Source organism: Orycteropus afer, unplaced genomic scaffold, assembly GCF_000298275.1.
Source record: "Orycteropus afer afer isolate SDZICR_OR568_19922 unplaced genomic scaffold, OryAfe1.0 scaffold00233, whole genome shotgun sequence".
Taxonomy (NCBI): Eukaryota; Metazoa; Chordata; class Mammalia; order Tubulidentata; family Orycteropodidae; genus Orycteropus; species Orycteropus afer.
In genome coordinates, this window is record NW_006921820.1 from 5,415,286 (window position 1) to 5,430,505 (window position 15,220).

The window sequence follows — 15,220 nt, forward strand, 5'->3', positions numbered from 1 at the left end:
AGGCTAGAGACCATTCCCAAAGGCTTCTCCTTATATACAGGAAGCAGACCACATCCCAAAGGCAGCTACTCAGCTGCTTGTGGTAGATCCCACCATAGAGTTGATTGCCAGTCTCATCATGGGGAATAACTATCACCAGCTGCCCAGCCACTCAACCAGGCCCAGCCAAGTTGACACACAAACCTAACTACTACAGGATACTACCGCAGCATATAGGATCCTGGGTTCTTACTTCAGCACTTGAAAAATGTCATTACTTCCCTCTGCCATCTATGGTTTCTGATCAGAAAAACTGTCACTCAAATTATTTTTCTCCTACAAATAAGGAGTCATTTCTCTCTCATTTGTTTAGTTTTCACAAGCATGGCTGTGATCATCTTAGTGTGAATTTCTTTTGGTTCATCCTGTTAAGAATTTGCTCAACTTCAAAGTTATAAAAAAGAAAGTATAATGTATGCAAAAATATATACTACCTCTGCCCCCAGTGGGGGAGGGGGGAAGTATCTATAGCAAAAAAATGAAATTTGGGAACTTTTCAGTCATTTATTTCTTTGAGTACTTTTTCAGCCCTTCCCTTTTTCTTCTTCCTTCCAGGCCTCCAACAATACAAATATTAAATCTTTTCTTATTGTTTCCAGGTCCCCACAGCTCTTTTTATTTTTTCTTTTTAAGCCTATTTTTTCTTTGTCTTCAAATTGGGTCATTTCAATTATTCTAACTTCCTTTCCTCTGTTCCCTCCATTCTGCTTCTCAGCGCATACACACAGTCTTTTATTTCAGTTATTGTATTTTTCGGTTCTAAAATTTCCATTTGGTTCTTTTTTATAGCTTCTATTACTTTGTTGAAATTTTCTAGCTTTTCATTTGTTTCCAGTATATTCATAATTGCTTGCTAAAGCATTTGTATGATGACTGTTCAAAAATCTTTGTCAGGTGATTCTAAAATTTCTTATCATCTTGGTGTCATCATCTATCAACTGTCTTTTCTCATTAAAATTTAGATTTTCCTGGTTCTTGGTATGACAAGTGATTTTTGAATGAAACCTGGGCAATTTGGGTATTATGTTATGAGGCTCTGGATCTTATTTAAACCTTCTGTTTTAGCTGGCTTCTCACACACTGTTCCAGAAGGTGGGGGGGGGGGGGCTTGTTACAATCAGATGTGGGTAGAAGTCCAAGTTCTCCACCCAAACTCCACTGACAGCTGAGGGAGGGATGTCCTTTATACTACTGGGTGGGTGCTCTTCCTTATTCCTGGGAGAAGCTGGCCTCCCACAGACAGGCCTCTACTGATACCTTTCTACCTAGAAGGGGTAGGAATACCTTGCTACTGCTCCCCACACGGCCTCCAACAACACCATGGAGGGAAGGCTCATTATTGCATGGTGGTAAAAGTCTAGACTCTCCATTAGCCTTCCTCTGTTATCACCCCACAAGGGAAAAGGAGAAAGACACCTCATTATTGCCAGGTAGGGTCCAGGCTTCCCACATGGCTTCAATGACACCAGAGGGGAAACATTACAACCTGGAAGCAGGGAGGTCTAAGATATTCAACCTTTGCTGGCACAGATGAAGGGGGCCACAGTTTCTTCTGTGGTGTTTGGCTAGAGTAGGAGCAATTACAGTCTCACAGTTTTCAGTCTTGCTAGACTTTTGGCTTTATCAGGCTTTTCTTGCAAACTCTTGCTGGTCATTCCAGGTTGACAGCTTCTTTACCTACAAGTATGGGATATATGAATGTAAAAAGGTGGGAGTAGTAATACTGTCAGAGCATCTCTAATTTCAGGGGAGATAACGACCAGGATCAGCCCAAAGCTGATTCTAATGAGGCAGAGGGCAGACATACCTCCACTCTCCAACCTTTTATCAATTCTGACACCAGCCATCCCTCCCACAGCACTCTCTACTTCTTTGTTGGGTTCAATAATCTTTTCCAATGGCCATACCACCCTCACAGGTAAGTGGTTTATTAAGGAACAGGGTATAACTCAGGATAAGTATTAGCAGGCTACAACTCAGGATCAGGATCAGGAAGCATATAGGGAAACTCTCCCTTCTCACTGTAGGACAGCTCTCTCAGCTGTTCTTGGCCATGCAGACCTTCTCTTGGTCCCATGAGCACAAGCTTCTCTCAGCTCCCTTAGGACAGGCTCCATTTGGCCCTGCCATCTGTCACCACTGGCTCCGTTGCTGGGCACCTTCTGAGCCTATTGTCACTGGCTCTGCTGCCTGACCCTTTCCAGGCTTCTCACTGTCTTCAGTGTTATAGCCACTGACCATGTTATAGCTTTTTGAGGAGGTTCCTTGTCTCCTTTTCCTCTCTGCTCCTTCTCTCTTCTTTCTTTCTTCTGCTTCTTCCCATTGCTTTGTTTCTGAGTTTTTCTGCCTCAAAAACTTCTGTGGGTATGGCTGCTTAATAAATTTCTTGGCAATTTCAAGGCATGGCACTTCCACCAGGGCCACAAACTGCCCAGTTCCCTCTTGGTAACCCAGACCACAGACATTTCATGTGTATAGAAGGCTACAACTCATCTCATTTGCATAGTCTATTGACAAACCCCTGCAAGGTGCATACCAATCACAGGGCAGGCTATAGTCCAGGACCAGACAAAAAGTAGCAAACCAAATTAATTACAGTTTTCCCAGGAAATGTCAATCAACCTGGACAAAAGTAATAAACCCTCTGGGGTAGAAAACTAGGGCAAAGGTAAATCCTCAGGACTTTGGGGAAAAATCTCTCAAGCTGTTTTTCCAAAGAACCAAGGCAAAAGGCCACATAAAGGAACTCATTTTACCACAACGCAACAAAAATAAGAACCAGGAAATTCACCATCATGTTTTTCTTTGGGTCTCAAGGTCCTAGCCAATCTGCTTTCATCTCTCCACCTTTCAGTCTTCTTTTGTTTATATATATAATATCAAGAACTTTTAGTTATACTCAGTAGAAGAAAAGGGGAAGCATCTATCCACTCCATCATCCTGGAGCAGAAGTCCTCTATTTGTTTTTTAAAGCAATCTAATATTTGTACTGTCAATTATATCACATCAGGTATTTTTATAATCTATCCCTTCGCAGTTGGGTTCTAATCTATCATTCCTCTATAAGATAACATTATTTGATCACTAAATTACATTTTGCTGTCAGTCACCTTGCACAGTAGCATTTGTATTGTCTGAAAATTATCTCCCTTTAAAATAGAACTATTCAATGAGTAGGATCCATTTCTACCCCTCTCTTAAATTCAATAGCTATGTTTGGTTGGATCTGAACAAATCTGATCAAAATGCTAAGTACATATATCAATTCTTAGACATTTATAAAAACATGATAATGTTTTAAAACATTCATTTTCAAAGAGGTCTTAACATTAGTAATAGAGAAGAATGTCTTATTTAAGATATTTTTATTAGACTTGGCCTGGCACTATCTCAATTTCTAGCTACTTTTTTCTTTTTCAATTTCTAAATCTCTTTCTAATTTGAGGCCTAAATAATTAACTAAGATCAATCTACATCTCTTTATAGGGCTCTGGCAGAAAGAAAGATATTTGAGTAATTATTGTTAGATTGTTGTTGAGTTGGTTCAGACTCATAGTAACAATACATTCAACGTAACAAAACACTGCACAGCCCTGCACCACCCTCACAGTTGAGCCCATTGTTAGAGACACTGTGTCAATCCATCTTGTTGAGGGTCTTCCTCTTTTTCACTGACTCTCGACTCTACCAAGCACAATGTAAGGAAGTAAAATATGGGTAGAAGCTGGTGACTAGACAGGAGCTGAAAAAGCAATCAAGTGGTACTGGGAATGATACCATCAGTTTTGATAATGGAACATGTGAGGAACAATCAGATTTCATTCTATCATCTCCAGTGATGATAAAGGTCGATCACCCTGACTAGACAGATACCCTTTTCCATGTCTTGGCTACCAAGCTACACAAATTAAATGTGTGTCTGGTCACTTTTAATCACTTAGTTGGGAAATACTAGAGTTTCTCTGTTCAAATCAATAGCCAATAGCCACATATAGCTACTAAACACTTGAAATGTAGCTAGTATGACTGAGGAACTAACTTTTTTATTTAATTTTAACTTAAAAAACTAAAGCAGCATAAAAGTATTTGTTCAGTAAACACAAACTTCATTGTTTTGGTTAAAAGTGCATTTTACCTTAATTATTCCACTGCATAAATATTATTATTATATTGCAATGTATATGTGCTTTTTACTTATTTAAATATGGCTACCATAAAATTTTCAATTACATACAGGGCTTGCATTGTTTTTCTCTTGGGCAGCATTGCTCTAGACCAAACCAAAATCTAATTAAACTCACTGCCACTGAGTCAATTCCAACTCATAGTGACCCTATAGGACAGAGCAGAACGGTTTCTAAGGCTGTCAACCTTTACGGAAGCAGACAGCCTTATCTTTCTCCTGTGGAGCAGCTAGTGGGTTTGAACCTCTGACATTCTGGTTAGCAACCAGATGCCTTAGTCACTGCACCACCAGAGCTCCCTTTGTTCTAAAAAAGTATCCTAAACTGGGGGCAATCTTGCCTCCCCAAGAACATTTAGTAATATCTAGAGATATTTTTTATTGTCACCACTTGGAGTACTATTAACATCTAATGATAGAGTCCAGGAGTGCTACCACCCATCCTAGAATGCATAAAACAGTCCTCTAACAAAAAAGAATTATCTGGTCCAAAATGTCAATAATGTCAAGCTCAAGAAACCCTGCCCTAAAGTGTCAAATGACAAGTCATAGATGGAATGTTAGAAACAAAATACATATCCTATTACCACCACTACCGCCACCACCCCAGTTCTTTTACCAGAATACAATTGAGGAAAGTAGATTATGACTTAAAGAAGCAATGAAGGGGATCAAAGGGATGGCAGGGTAGCTGGTGTTAACTGAGACAACTTTTGTGGAAGAGAAAGAATTTGAAATGATAGCAGAGGCTGGTATGATTTTATAAGGCAAAAACATAAGGAGCACATTTTTTACAATGTGTGAGCAAAGGAAAAACTATAATCCACAGAACGCATATGAGAATGAGTGAGAAGACTCAGGCTAGTCAGGACCAAAAGCTCTTGTAACAATTTAAGGAAGGATGCCCTAAAGCATTTTTTTCTTTAAACATCCTAACCAGACATACCATATAAATGTATTTCAAGGATGACATACGAGAATTATAATGTGTTTAAACAGAAATAAAATAGATAGCCATTGCTTATTAATCAATAGTAACAAATAGGATTAGACCAAGTCTCAAGACAAGGCTGAAAAGGCTTTTAGGCAGACATTTACCTTTCTATGTCAAGTGCCTCCTCATTTTTCATCCATCTAATGGCTGGAGGAGGAAGTCCCGAAGCAATACATGGCAACACTGCACTCTGACCAATGACTCTGACTAACGAAGACGGTTGTTTCAAAAACATCAAGTTTGATGTAACTTCAGGATCTAGAAAAATACATATAAATAAAAAACAGTAATTACGAAAGCTCTTTACCACTTTAATGATGAGGTTAATTCCTATTCAGTCTGTGTAGCTTTATATAGCAAAGTACATTTAAGCAAAAGTAACACAGAGAATTCCATTTAAATTAGCAATATTCCTTAAATACCTTCTAGTGTGCAAAGCACTGTGCTAGTCTATGTGGTTCTTAAAGATACGTAACTATATCTCCTGACTTCAGGTCAACTGAAGGAAATCTGACATGACTCTCTTACGTTAAAAAACAGGACAAAGGAAAAATAAAACAGCAAGGGAAGGTTTACATAGGGAAGGAAATTTTCTCTGTTACCAGGGATTAAAGGGGAGGGAAGGAAGGGAAAATCGGAGGGTGTGTTTAAAGTAAATGCCATGAGTGGCACAAACAAAAAACAGACTGAACAAGCTCAGGACTTAGCAGCACCATCCCCACTCACAAGAATAACAAGAAGTTTCCTTTTTTCTTCTCTACACCTGCATGTTACTTCTGAAAATCTTTCTGAGTTTCATCTCTTTAACTTGTTTACTTAGTCTGTCAATCTTTTGATTTTGGTATGGAACAATCATTGTGGTAGTTAAGTGTGTGTGACAACTTGACTGGGCCGGGTTGAGTGGCTGGGCAGCTGGATGTAGTATTCCCCATGATGAGACTGGTAATCAACTCCATGGTGGAATCTACTGTGAGCAGCTGAGTAGCTGCATTAGGGATATGGTCTGCTTCCTCTATGTAAAGAGAAGCCTTGGGGAACGATCTCTAGCTTATGGCACACTTGAACCCTGCATGCAGCCAAGTCACTGTTCAGCAGTCTGCCAAGCTCTGCCGATCATGGGACTTTCAACTGACTTGAATTAGTAGCCTGTCATGTTGTTTGGTAACACTGGGACTGTGCCTTTTTACTTGTCAACTTTGGGTTTGTCAGCCTCAGCAGCCAGCACCTGCCTGAGTGGAGAAATGCCTCCAGCTTCAGTGGGCCAGGAGCAGGAGGCAGAGCTGAAGCCCAAGGCTGAGGGGCTTTCACCCAGCCTGGCACTTTGAACTGAGACTTAAAACCTCCAAACTGTAAGGGAATAAACTCGTTTGTTAAAGCCATCCCATTTGTGGTATATTATCAGAGCAGCACTAGGTAACCAGAACAATCATCTAGCTACCACTATATCTGTGTATCTCTTATAGAAACATTAGAATAATTGGGTGTTCACTTTATATAGTTGTCCTCTTGTAGATACATGAAAAGGTCACACTCTTATAGGTAGAAGGCAGGGTCCTCTGCTTAAAGGGGTGATATTTCTAGTCTTGATTGTTGACACAGACAGGACAGTTCTCAGGCAGAGAGATGTGACTCCTGCCCTCATACTCCTAGGAAAATATATTCCATAGCTATCATAACAACCACTAGAACTGGTTTATGTAGTTTTCCCACCACCTTGTCTGTCGATGACAGTTCTTAGTAGTGTAACAAGTAAACACTATTTAATAAACAACTAACTTCAACAAACATGCCTATGAAAGTCAGCCCATCAGTTACAGTCTCAGGCTTTAAAAGTCAGCAGCAGAGTCACTTGCTTCCAAGGATGATATTAACCTGTTTCCACCTCTGTAACCAATCACAAAACATGCTTCTATGACACACATCAAACCACCCCTACTTCTTAACCAATACAACTCAAACAAAAGCATTCCAAAAGTGCTACCAGAGATAAGCTGTTTGCTTTATCAAGAAGACTATGCTTGACAAGCATAGCTCTCCCTTATGTAAGTACGTGAAATATTCAGGATTGTGTTTTTGTTCCAGATACTGAGTAGCGGCCTCATTCTTTGACATGGCAAACCTTGTTTTCTTGGACAAGGTTTTAAGGATTTGCTTGAAGGTTGCTCCAGAGGTTAAGAAGAAATAAGACCTTTTGCCATGTAATAAAAGCAAGTCTGAAAATAGGCTGGGAGACATATATGGCAATAGTTCTCTCTTTTCAATCTTAAATTACTTAGGTAGAAAAAACACTCCAGAAGCAGACCAAAGAACGCATTAACTTTGATAGAATTAATAAATCTGCAACAAATATTTACGGGGCAGCAGAAAAAATTCTCTGCCCTTGTGTGTAGCTTATATTCTAATGGAAGGGCAACAAATAAAAGATACTGTATATAGACAGTCACATGGCATGAAGTAAAATGAGGGGGAAGGTGAAAGCACTAAAGGCAGAAACAAGATTGATGTTTTAAATAGAATGGTCAAGGAAGCCTTCACAGATAAAGGGATAACTGAGCAGAGAAGTGAGAGAGAGCACCAGACAGATAGATGATGGAAGAGGATGCCAGGCAAAGGGAACAGCAAGTCAAAGGCCCTAAAGAGAAACCATGTTTGTAGTATTCTAGAAACATATGGTGGCCATAATCAGAGTGAGAGAGAAAAAAGGTGGAGATGGGGAGTGGGGGAAGGTGGTGGGAAAACTACATAAAACCTTATGGGCCAAGGACTCTGCATTTACTCTGAGTGAGATGGGAAATCATTAAGGAGCTCTGAGCAGAGGCATGACGTGATCTAATAAACATTTTAAAACACTGTGGCTGCTGAACTGAGAATACTACACTGGGACAGGAATGACAGGGCAGAGATATTGAGGACAAAGAAAGAAGTTACATTTTAAAAACCACTTCAATGCCCTCAGTTGCTGTTGCTCATAATGTTGGTCTTATTTTGCAAAACAACCCCCAGGCTAAACAATGAGTCTATGAGGTAGCCATATATAAAAACTCTGCCCCAATGAGGTATGTATGGCCCAATTATATTCATAAAGTCAAATTTGAAAATAAGAAATATAGAAAGAACCAGGCAGTGGGAACAGAAGCTGAGAGGTCATGAAGCAGCAAGAGGCTACAGGGACTGTAAAGAGCTACAAGTGAGAGGAATTGAGTAAGCAGAAGTTATGCAGTTGAGAAAGGATATCCAGATTATGAGGAAAGCCTGTGGGAACAGAAAGAGTAAGACGACACACACAGAGGAAAGACTGAAAGAGGAGTTGAGTTTACATTAAAATGAGGGCAGAGTATAAAGATCTAAGAACCTTTGTTTGCCAGCATCTCTAAGCTATCATACTAACAGCTACCACCCTATTCATCTCATGTGAACTGGCCTGAGTCTCATTCTTTCACAAGTAAAAGGATCTAAGTATAAAGGCACCATATTTTGGAACAGTGGAAGATAGGGGCTTGACAAAAGATACAGTGCTAATATTTCTTTGGCCAAGAAAAATGTGCCATTAGATTCTGAACACCCTTTATTGCTTGGTAGAAATTTATTGATTAATGTAGTGATTAAAGATTGAATCTTTCTGGCATATTTTCTTCTCTTTACCCCTGTATGAAACTAAGCCTCCTAATGCTGACATGCCACACCACATATCAGCAGCACTTATTACAAAACACCTAAAGAACAATTTTTAGCCATTAATAAATCTAAAAACTTTAATCCTGATAAAGAATTAATACCTGGAAGAACTTTCAACTCAGCTTCATCACTATACTTTGGTGGCCCACCACTCTCAACTACACAGCGATAAAGTCCTCCATCTCCTTCTGTCACGTTGCTGATAACCAGTGTTCCACTTGGAAGTTTGACAACTCTGTCATCCAAAACAAGGGGCTGTCTGTTCTGTTCCCACCTCACAAATGGGACCAAGTCTGCATTAACTTCACAATTCAGAATTGCACTGTTCCCAGCATAAGCAGAGGAAGATTCTGGCTGGCTGGCAAATCTTGGAAGACCTGGACAACAAAGGAAAAAAAGAAAGAAGTAGTAGTTAAGCATTACTTAAATATGTAGTCATAGAGGCCAGGATCAAGTCAGTCTGAGTAGCCACAATATGTGGCAGAGCCAGGGTAGAGAAGAAGGTCCATGTGGCCAGGAGTTTGATTACATACAGGGATACTGAACAAATAAGTAAATATATTAAGAATAATCAGAGTCAGATTTCTCATAGGTGGAGAGGCAAGGTAAATATGGAAAAGGAGAAGGGCAGAATAATGCCATAGTTTTAGACTACAATGAAGGCATCACTATAAACATATGGTTTCATGTAATTATAGATATGTATGAAAATATATATATATATAAACATGTATGTGTGAAGGACACATATATTTCATATACAGTAATTCCATATACATTAACCAATAAACATAGATATGTTTCCTACTATGTCCACTGAAAGGGCCCAGAATCAATGTTATCCCAGTAGAAATGAGTATATATAGTAACCAGCCACTCCTCGGAAGGAAGGTTGGGCAATCCTACCTCTGTAGTGATACTGCCTTGGAAACTCAAGGAGGGGTCGCTATGAGTTGGGTTTGACTCGACGGCACATAACAACAACAACAACAGTGACCTGACTTGATTTTTAAATACCATTTTCCACTACAAGGAACTGGGCTCCTTGAAGAAATGGCTGATTCTAGGACTAGATTAGGGAAAGCACAAGATGAGCCTGCACTTTGTGACAGAAAGTAAGAAAGTGTCCTAAGAACAATGAGGAGTGTCGAAAGGACACAGATACCAACTTGAAGGGAGTTTCTTCTGGCTAAACCTTGGAAAACCATTATCATAGCAACCCTACAGGACAAGAACTATCTCACAGGGATTCCTAGGCTGTAATCTTTACAAGAACAGATCCCCAGGTCTTTCCTCTATGGATCCACTTGCAGGTTTAAACCGCTGACCTGTCAGTTAGCAGCTGAACTCCTAACAATTGCACCACTAGGGTTCTATAGACAGTCATAACCAAGTAATAAAAGTTAACAGAACAAAACATCACATGCTTCCTGATATGATGCACTGAAAAGAATATAACATCATTTCTGTGGTATTCCCACCCAAAATACAAAACCTGAATCTATTCACAGGGGAAAAACCAACAAACCCTAAATGAGAAACGTTCTACAAAGCAGCACTTCAAACATCAAACTCATGAACCATAAAGAAAAACTAAAGACCTGCTCCAGGTAGAGAGAGTCTAAAGCAACACAACAACCAAATGACACACAATCTTGGGAAAGGAGAGAGGGAAAAGAAGTTTCTGCATTTTTTTTTTTTTGCTGTAAAGAACATTATTGAGACAATCACTATATAATCTTAATGGCATCTATAGATTAGATGGGAGTACTGTATAAAAGTTAATTTTCTGGTTTTGACAGGTGTAAAGTGGCACAAATGGTTTGCATTAGACTGCTAACCAAAACACTGGCAATTTGAACCACCCAGCCACTCCACAGAAGAAAAGCCATGGTGATCTGCTTCCATTAAGATTATAGCCAAGAAAACCATGTGAAGCAGCAGTTCTATTTCCTAACACACAAGGTCGCAATGAGTTGGAATCAGCTCAAGAGCAACTAACAACAACTGTGGTGATATAAGAGAATGTCTTTTTTTTTAAATAGGAAATATGTATTGGGTTACTGACATATAGACAACTCCTACTTAGACTTTAATGTAAATTTGTCCTTACTTTAAAAGAACTGAACCCAACCCCTACTAGCAATAAATTCTTCATCACAAGCACCTTCACTTGCTGCACATGCAGATTTTAAATCATTGAAAAGGTTTAGAGCATTTTCTTGCACTAACTCAAATATCAACCCACTGCCATGGAGTTGGATTTCTACTCATAGCAACTCTAGGACAGAGTGGAAATGCCCCATAGGGTTTACAAGGCTGTAAATCTTTTTTTTTTTTTTTTACTTTATATTGTGATTTGGGTGGAAGTTTACGGGGTAAATTAGCTTTCCATTCAATAGTTTATATACATTTTGTTGTGTATAATAAATAATCAGTAAAGCATCAATTGCAATCCACGCAATGTAACAGTACTCTTCCCAATTCCTCCCTGTGGTTACCATTTCCCTTTGTCCTTTTCTATCTGTTCCTGCCTCTGAGCTTTATCCTTGGGCAAATGCTGCCCTGTTGATCTCGTGTGGTTGATTGTTCCAAGGAGTGCAGACCTCCCAGTGTAACTGTTCACCTCACAGGGCTATCTATTGTTTGGCTGAAAGTTGAGCCATAGAGGTGAGTTCAGTGCTGGGCTGGAAGGGTGACAAGGGCCATAGTAGCCTCGAGGTCCAACCATTCTCTATCAGATCAGTAAGCCTCATCTTTTTTATTATTTTGAGTTTCATTCCACATTTTCCTCCCACTCTATTCAGGATCTCCTATTGTGATCCCTTTCAGAGTGGCTGGCAGTGGTAGCTGGGTACCATCTAGTTCTTCTGGTCTCAGGGTCCTGTAGGCTGAAGTTCCCGTGATGTACTAGTCCCTTGGACTAACTGTTTCCTATGTTTTCTTCACCCTTCTTTGCTCCAGATGAAGGAACACCAATAGCTGCACTTTAGATGGCCACTCACAACTTTTAAGACAGTAGTGTCTTACTCACCAAAGCAGGATGTAGAACAACTTCTTTGTGTATTATGCCAGCTGATTCTGATGTCCCCATGACTATGGTCCTGAGCCCACAGCCCAGGGACCCAAAAATTTAGTCATAAATATTTTATAAATGTCCCAGAAAGGAGTGGCTAAGATGATCAACCATAGAGTCACATCACCTAAATATGAATCCCAACTCCACCACTTCGTGGCTGTGTAAAGTTGGCAAGTACTTAACCTCTCTCTAAGCCTAAGTTTCTTAATCAGTAATATGAGAACAAAAAGGAGAGGCCTATCTCATAGGATGGTTAGAAAAGATTAAATATGTAACATAAATAATCCATATACAGCATTTCGTTGTCATTAGATGCCATCGAGTCAGCTCTGACTCACAGTGACCCTATGTACAACAGAACCAAACATGGCCCGATCCTGCACCAGTCCCACCAGTCTTGAGCCCACTGTTGCAGCCACTGTGTCAATCCATCTCATTGAGGGCCTTCCCCTTTTCTCCAAAACCCCCACTTTACTAAGTATGATATCCTTCTCCAGAGAGTGGTCTCTTCTGACATGACCAAAGTAGGTGAGACTAAGCCTGGCCATTCTTGCTTCCAAGGAGCATTCTGGCCACACTTCTTCCAGGTCAGAGTTGTTAGTTCTTCAGTACTGAAAGGTACTTTCAGTATTCTTCGCCAACACCACAACTCAAAAGCATCAATTCTTCTTTGGTCTTCCTTATTCACTGTCCAGCCTTCACATGCATATGAGGCGACTGAAAACACCATGGCTTTGGTTAGGCACATCTTAGTCTTCAAAGAGACATCTCTGTTCTTCAACACTTTAAAGAGATCTTTTGCAGCAGATTTTCCCAGAGCTATATGTCTTCTGAGGAGCTCTGGTGGTGTAGTGCCTAACGCATTAGACTGCTAACCAGAAGGCTGGCAGTTCAAACCTACCAGACACGCCTCAAAAGGAGGGTTGGGCAATCTACTTCTGTAGTGATACTGCCTCGGAAACCCAAGGAGGGGTCGCTACGTGTCGGCTCCAAGTCGACGGCAGTGTGTTTGGTTTGGTTTTTGGTGATATGTCTCCTGCTTCCACTGGTGTTGATCGTGGAACCAAGTAATACGAAATCTTTGACAACTTCAATATTTTCTCCATTTATCGTGATGCTGCTTATTGGTCCAGTTGTGAGGATTTTCATTTTCTTTATGTTGAAGTATAATCCATACTTCAGACTGTAGTCTTTAATCTTCATCAGTAATTGCTTCAAGTCATCTTCACTTTCAGCAAACAAGGTTGTGTCATTTGCGTATCACAGGTCGTTAACGAGTCTTCCTCCAATCCTGATGCCACGTTCTCCTTCATATAGTCCAGCTTCTTGGATTATCTGCTCAGCATACAGACTGAATAAGCATGGTCAAAGGATATAACCCTGACGCACTCCCTTCCTGATTTTAAACCATGCAGTATCCCCTTGTTCTGTTCAAATGACTGCCTCCTGATCTATGTACCGAATAGTGCTGATAAATAATAAACAAATACTAGCTGTTGTTATTATTAACAATAATATCTCAAAAATGATCCTAAAATGCTCAAGAATGCAACAAAATGTTTCTTTAAAGATGAACAAATATTAAATCATAAGAAACAATTTCAGGTTTTCTAGTTTTATGGTAGTGAATTAGCCCAAATGTCAATGATACACTTACAGTTCTCTAGCCTTGCTATAAATGTTTTCTTATTTTTCATTTTAAGAAGATTTTTGAAGGAAAGAAATAAAGATATAATTACCTAAATATCTATTTTTGAGAAGTCAGTAATTAAAAGAAGTCAATAAAGAGAAGCATAGAAACTAAAGGAGAACAAAGACTTAAATAAAACCAAGTGCTGATTAGAGCTTAAAAAAACTCCCTCTTGAGATCTCATGAAGATGAGTAATTTTAAAAAATAAAAACCTACAACAACATATGGGTAATCAGCAGACAAGAGATTTCAAAAAGTTTCTGAATAGGGAAAGCAGATGGAGGAGGCAGTAACCGGCATATGCTGAGAATGCTGTAGCTTCCTGCACTCACAAGAAAGCCCGTTTGTACCGCTGCCAACGGAGAATTGCAGGAGAAAACAAAGAAGAGCGTGGGAGTGAGACATGGTGCTGACGAGATGTACTTAGACCACTCCATTTCCCCACCTTTGGGGACAAAACCCACACCCAGGCTACTGACCAGGCAGGAGAGCAGAAATTGTGGGAAAAGGATGGCCCAGAAAAAAATCACTCTCACAGTTAATTCTGTGAGGTATCTACTTAGTGTGCTTTTAGTAATTTCCCTTCTTGTTTATCTTGCCCCAATCAATTTCTATTGGTTGCAACCAAAGAATCCTAACCAATAGCCTTTTTGAATGGCAATATGGCATTATCTTTTTTTAATAGTTTTATGGAGATACAAATTATAGACTATAAAGTGCACCATTCTAAGTACATAAACACCACAATCTCGTTTTAGAACATGTACATCACGTTCCAAAAAAGAAACACTGTACTCATTAGCAGTTTTTTTCTATTCCCTAAACCCACCCTTACCACCATTCAGCATTTAGACCTACCACACCACCTACCCACTACCACTGAGTTGATGCCGACTAACAGCAACTCTGTAGAACTGCCCCCACAAGGTTTCCAAGTCTGTAAATCTTTATGGGAGTAGACTATCTCATCTTTCTCTCATGGAGTGGCTGGTAGGTTTGAACTGCCAACCATTTGGTTAGCAGCTGTACACTTTAACCACTGCACCACCAGAGCTGCTTCTCTCACGCCTCAAAACCAAAAACTCACTGCCAGCGAGTCAGTCCCAACTCACAGTGTCCCCATTGGGTTTCCAAGGCCATAAATATTTACAGAAGCCAGCCACTTCATCTTTCTTCTGTGGAGCAGCTGGTGGGTTTGGACCTCCAACCTTCCGGTTAGCAGCCAAATGCCTTAGCCACCATACCACCACAGCTCCTTTCTTCCTGCCCCAGGCAACCACTAATCTACTTTTTGTCTCTATAGATTTCCCTATTCTAGATATTTTGTATATGAAATCATACAATATTTGGTCTCTTTTGACTGGCTTCTTTCACTTAGCATAATGTTTTTGAGGTTCATTGATGTTATAGTATGTATTAGGACACCATTCTCTTTTATTGCTGAATAATATTCTGCTGTATGGTTATAAGGGACTCTGGTGGCACAGTGCCTAAGGCATTTGACTGCTAACTAAAAGGTTGGAGGTTCAAACCCATCAGCTGCTCCATGGAAGGAAGAT

The 15,220-nt window shown here is 39.9% G+C and overlaps 1 protein-coding gene across 1 annotated transcript in view; it reads right to left on the reverse strand.

Moving 5' to 3' along the window:
• Window positions 1-9,268, reverse strand: part of NEO1 (neogenin 1) — a gene marked incomplete at its 5' end in the record, with an annotated part of 232,516 nt that extends 223,248 nt beyond the window's left edge. The window contains 2 exons of the mRNA XM_007949004.1: window positions 5,321-5,474; window positions 8,993-9,268. Of these exons, the coding sequence (XP_007947195.1) occupies window positions 5,321-5,474; window positions 8,993-9,268 (430 nt within the window). The remainder of the gene's footprint in view (window positions 1-5,320; window positions 5,475-8,992) is intronic.
• Window positions 9,269-15,220: the final 5,952 nt, after the last annotated feature.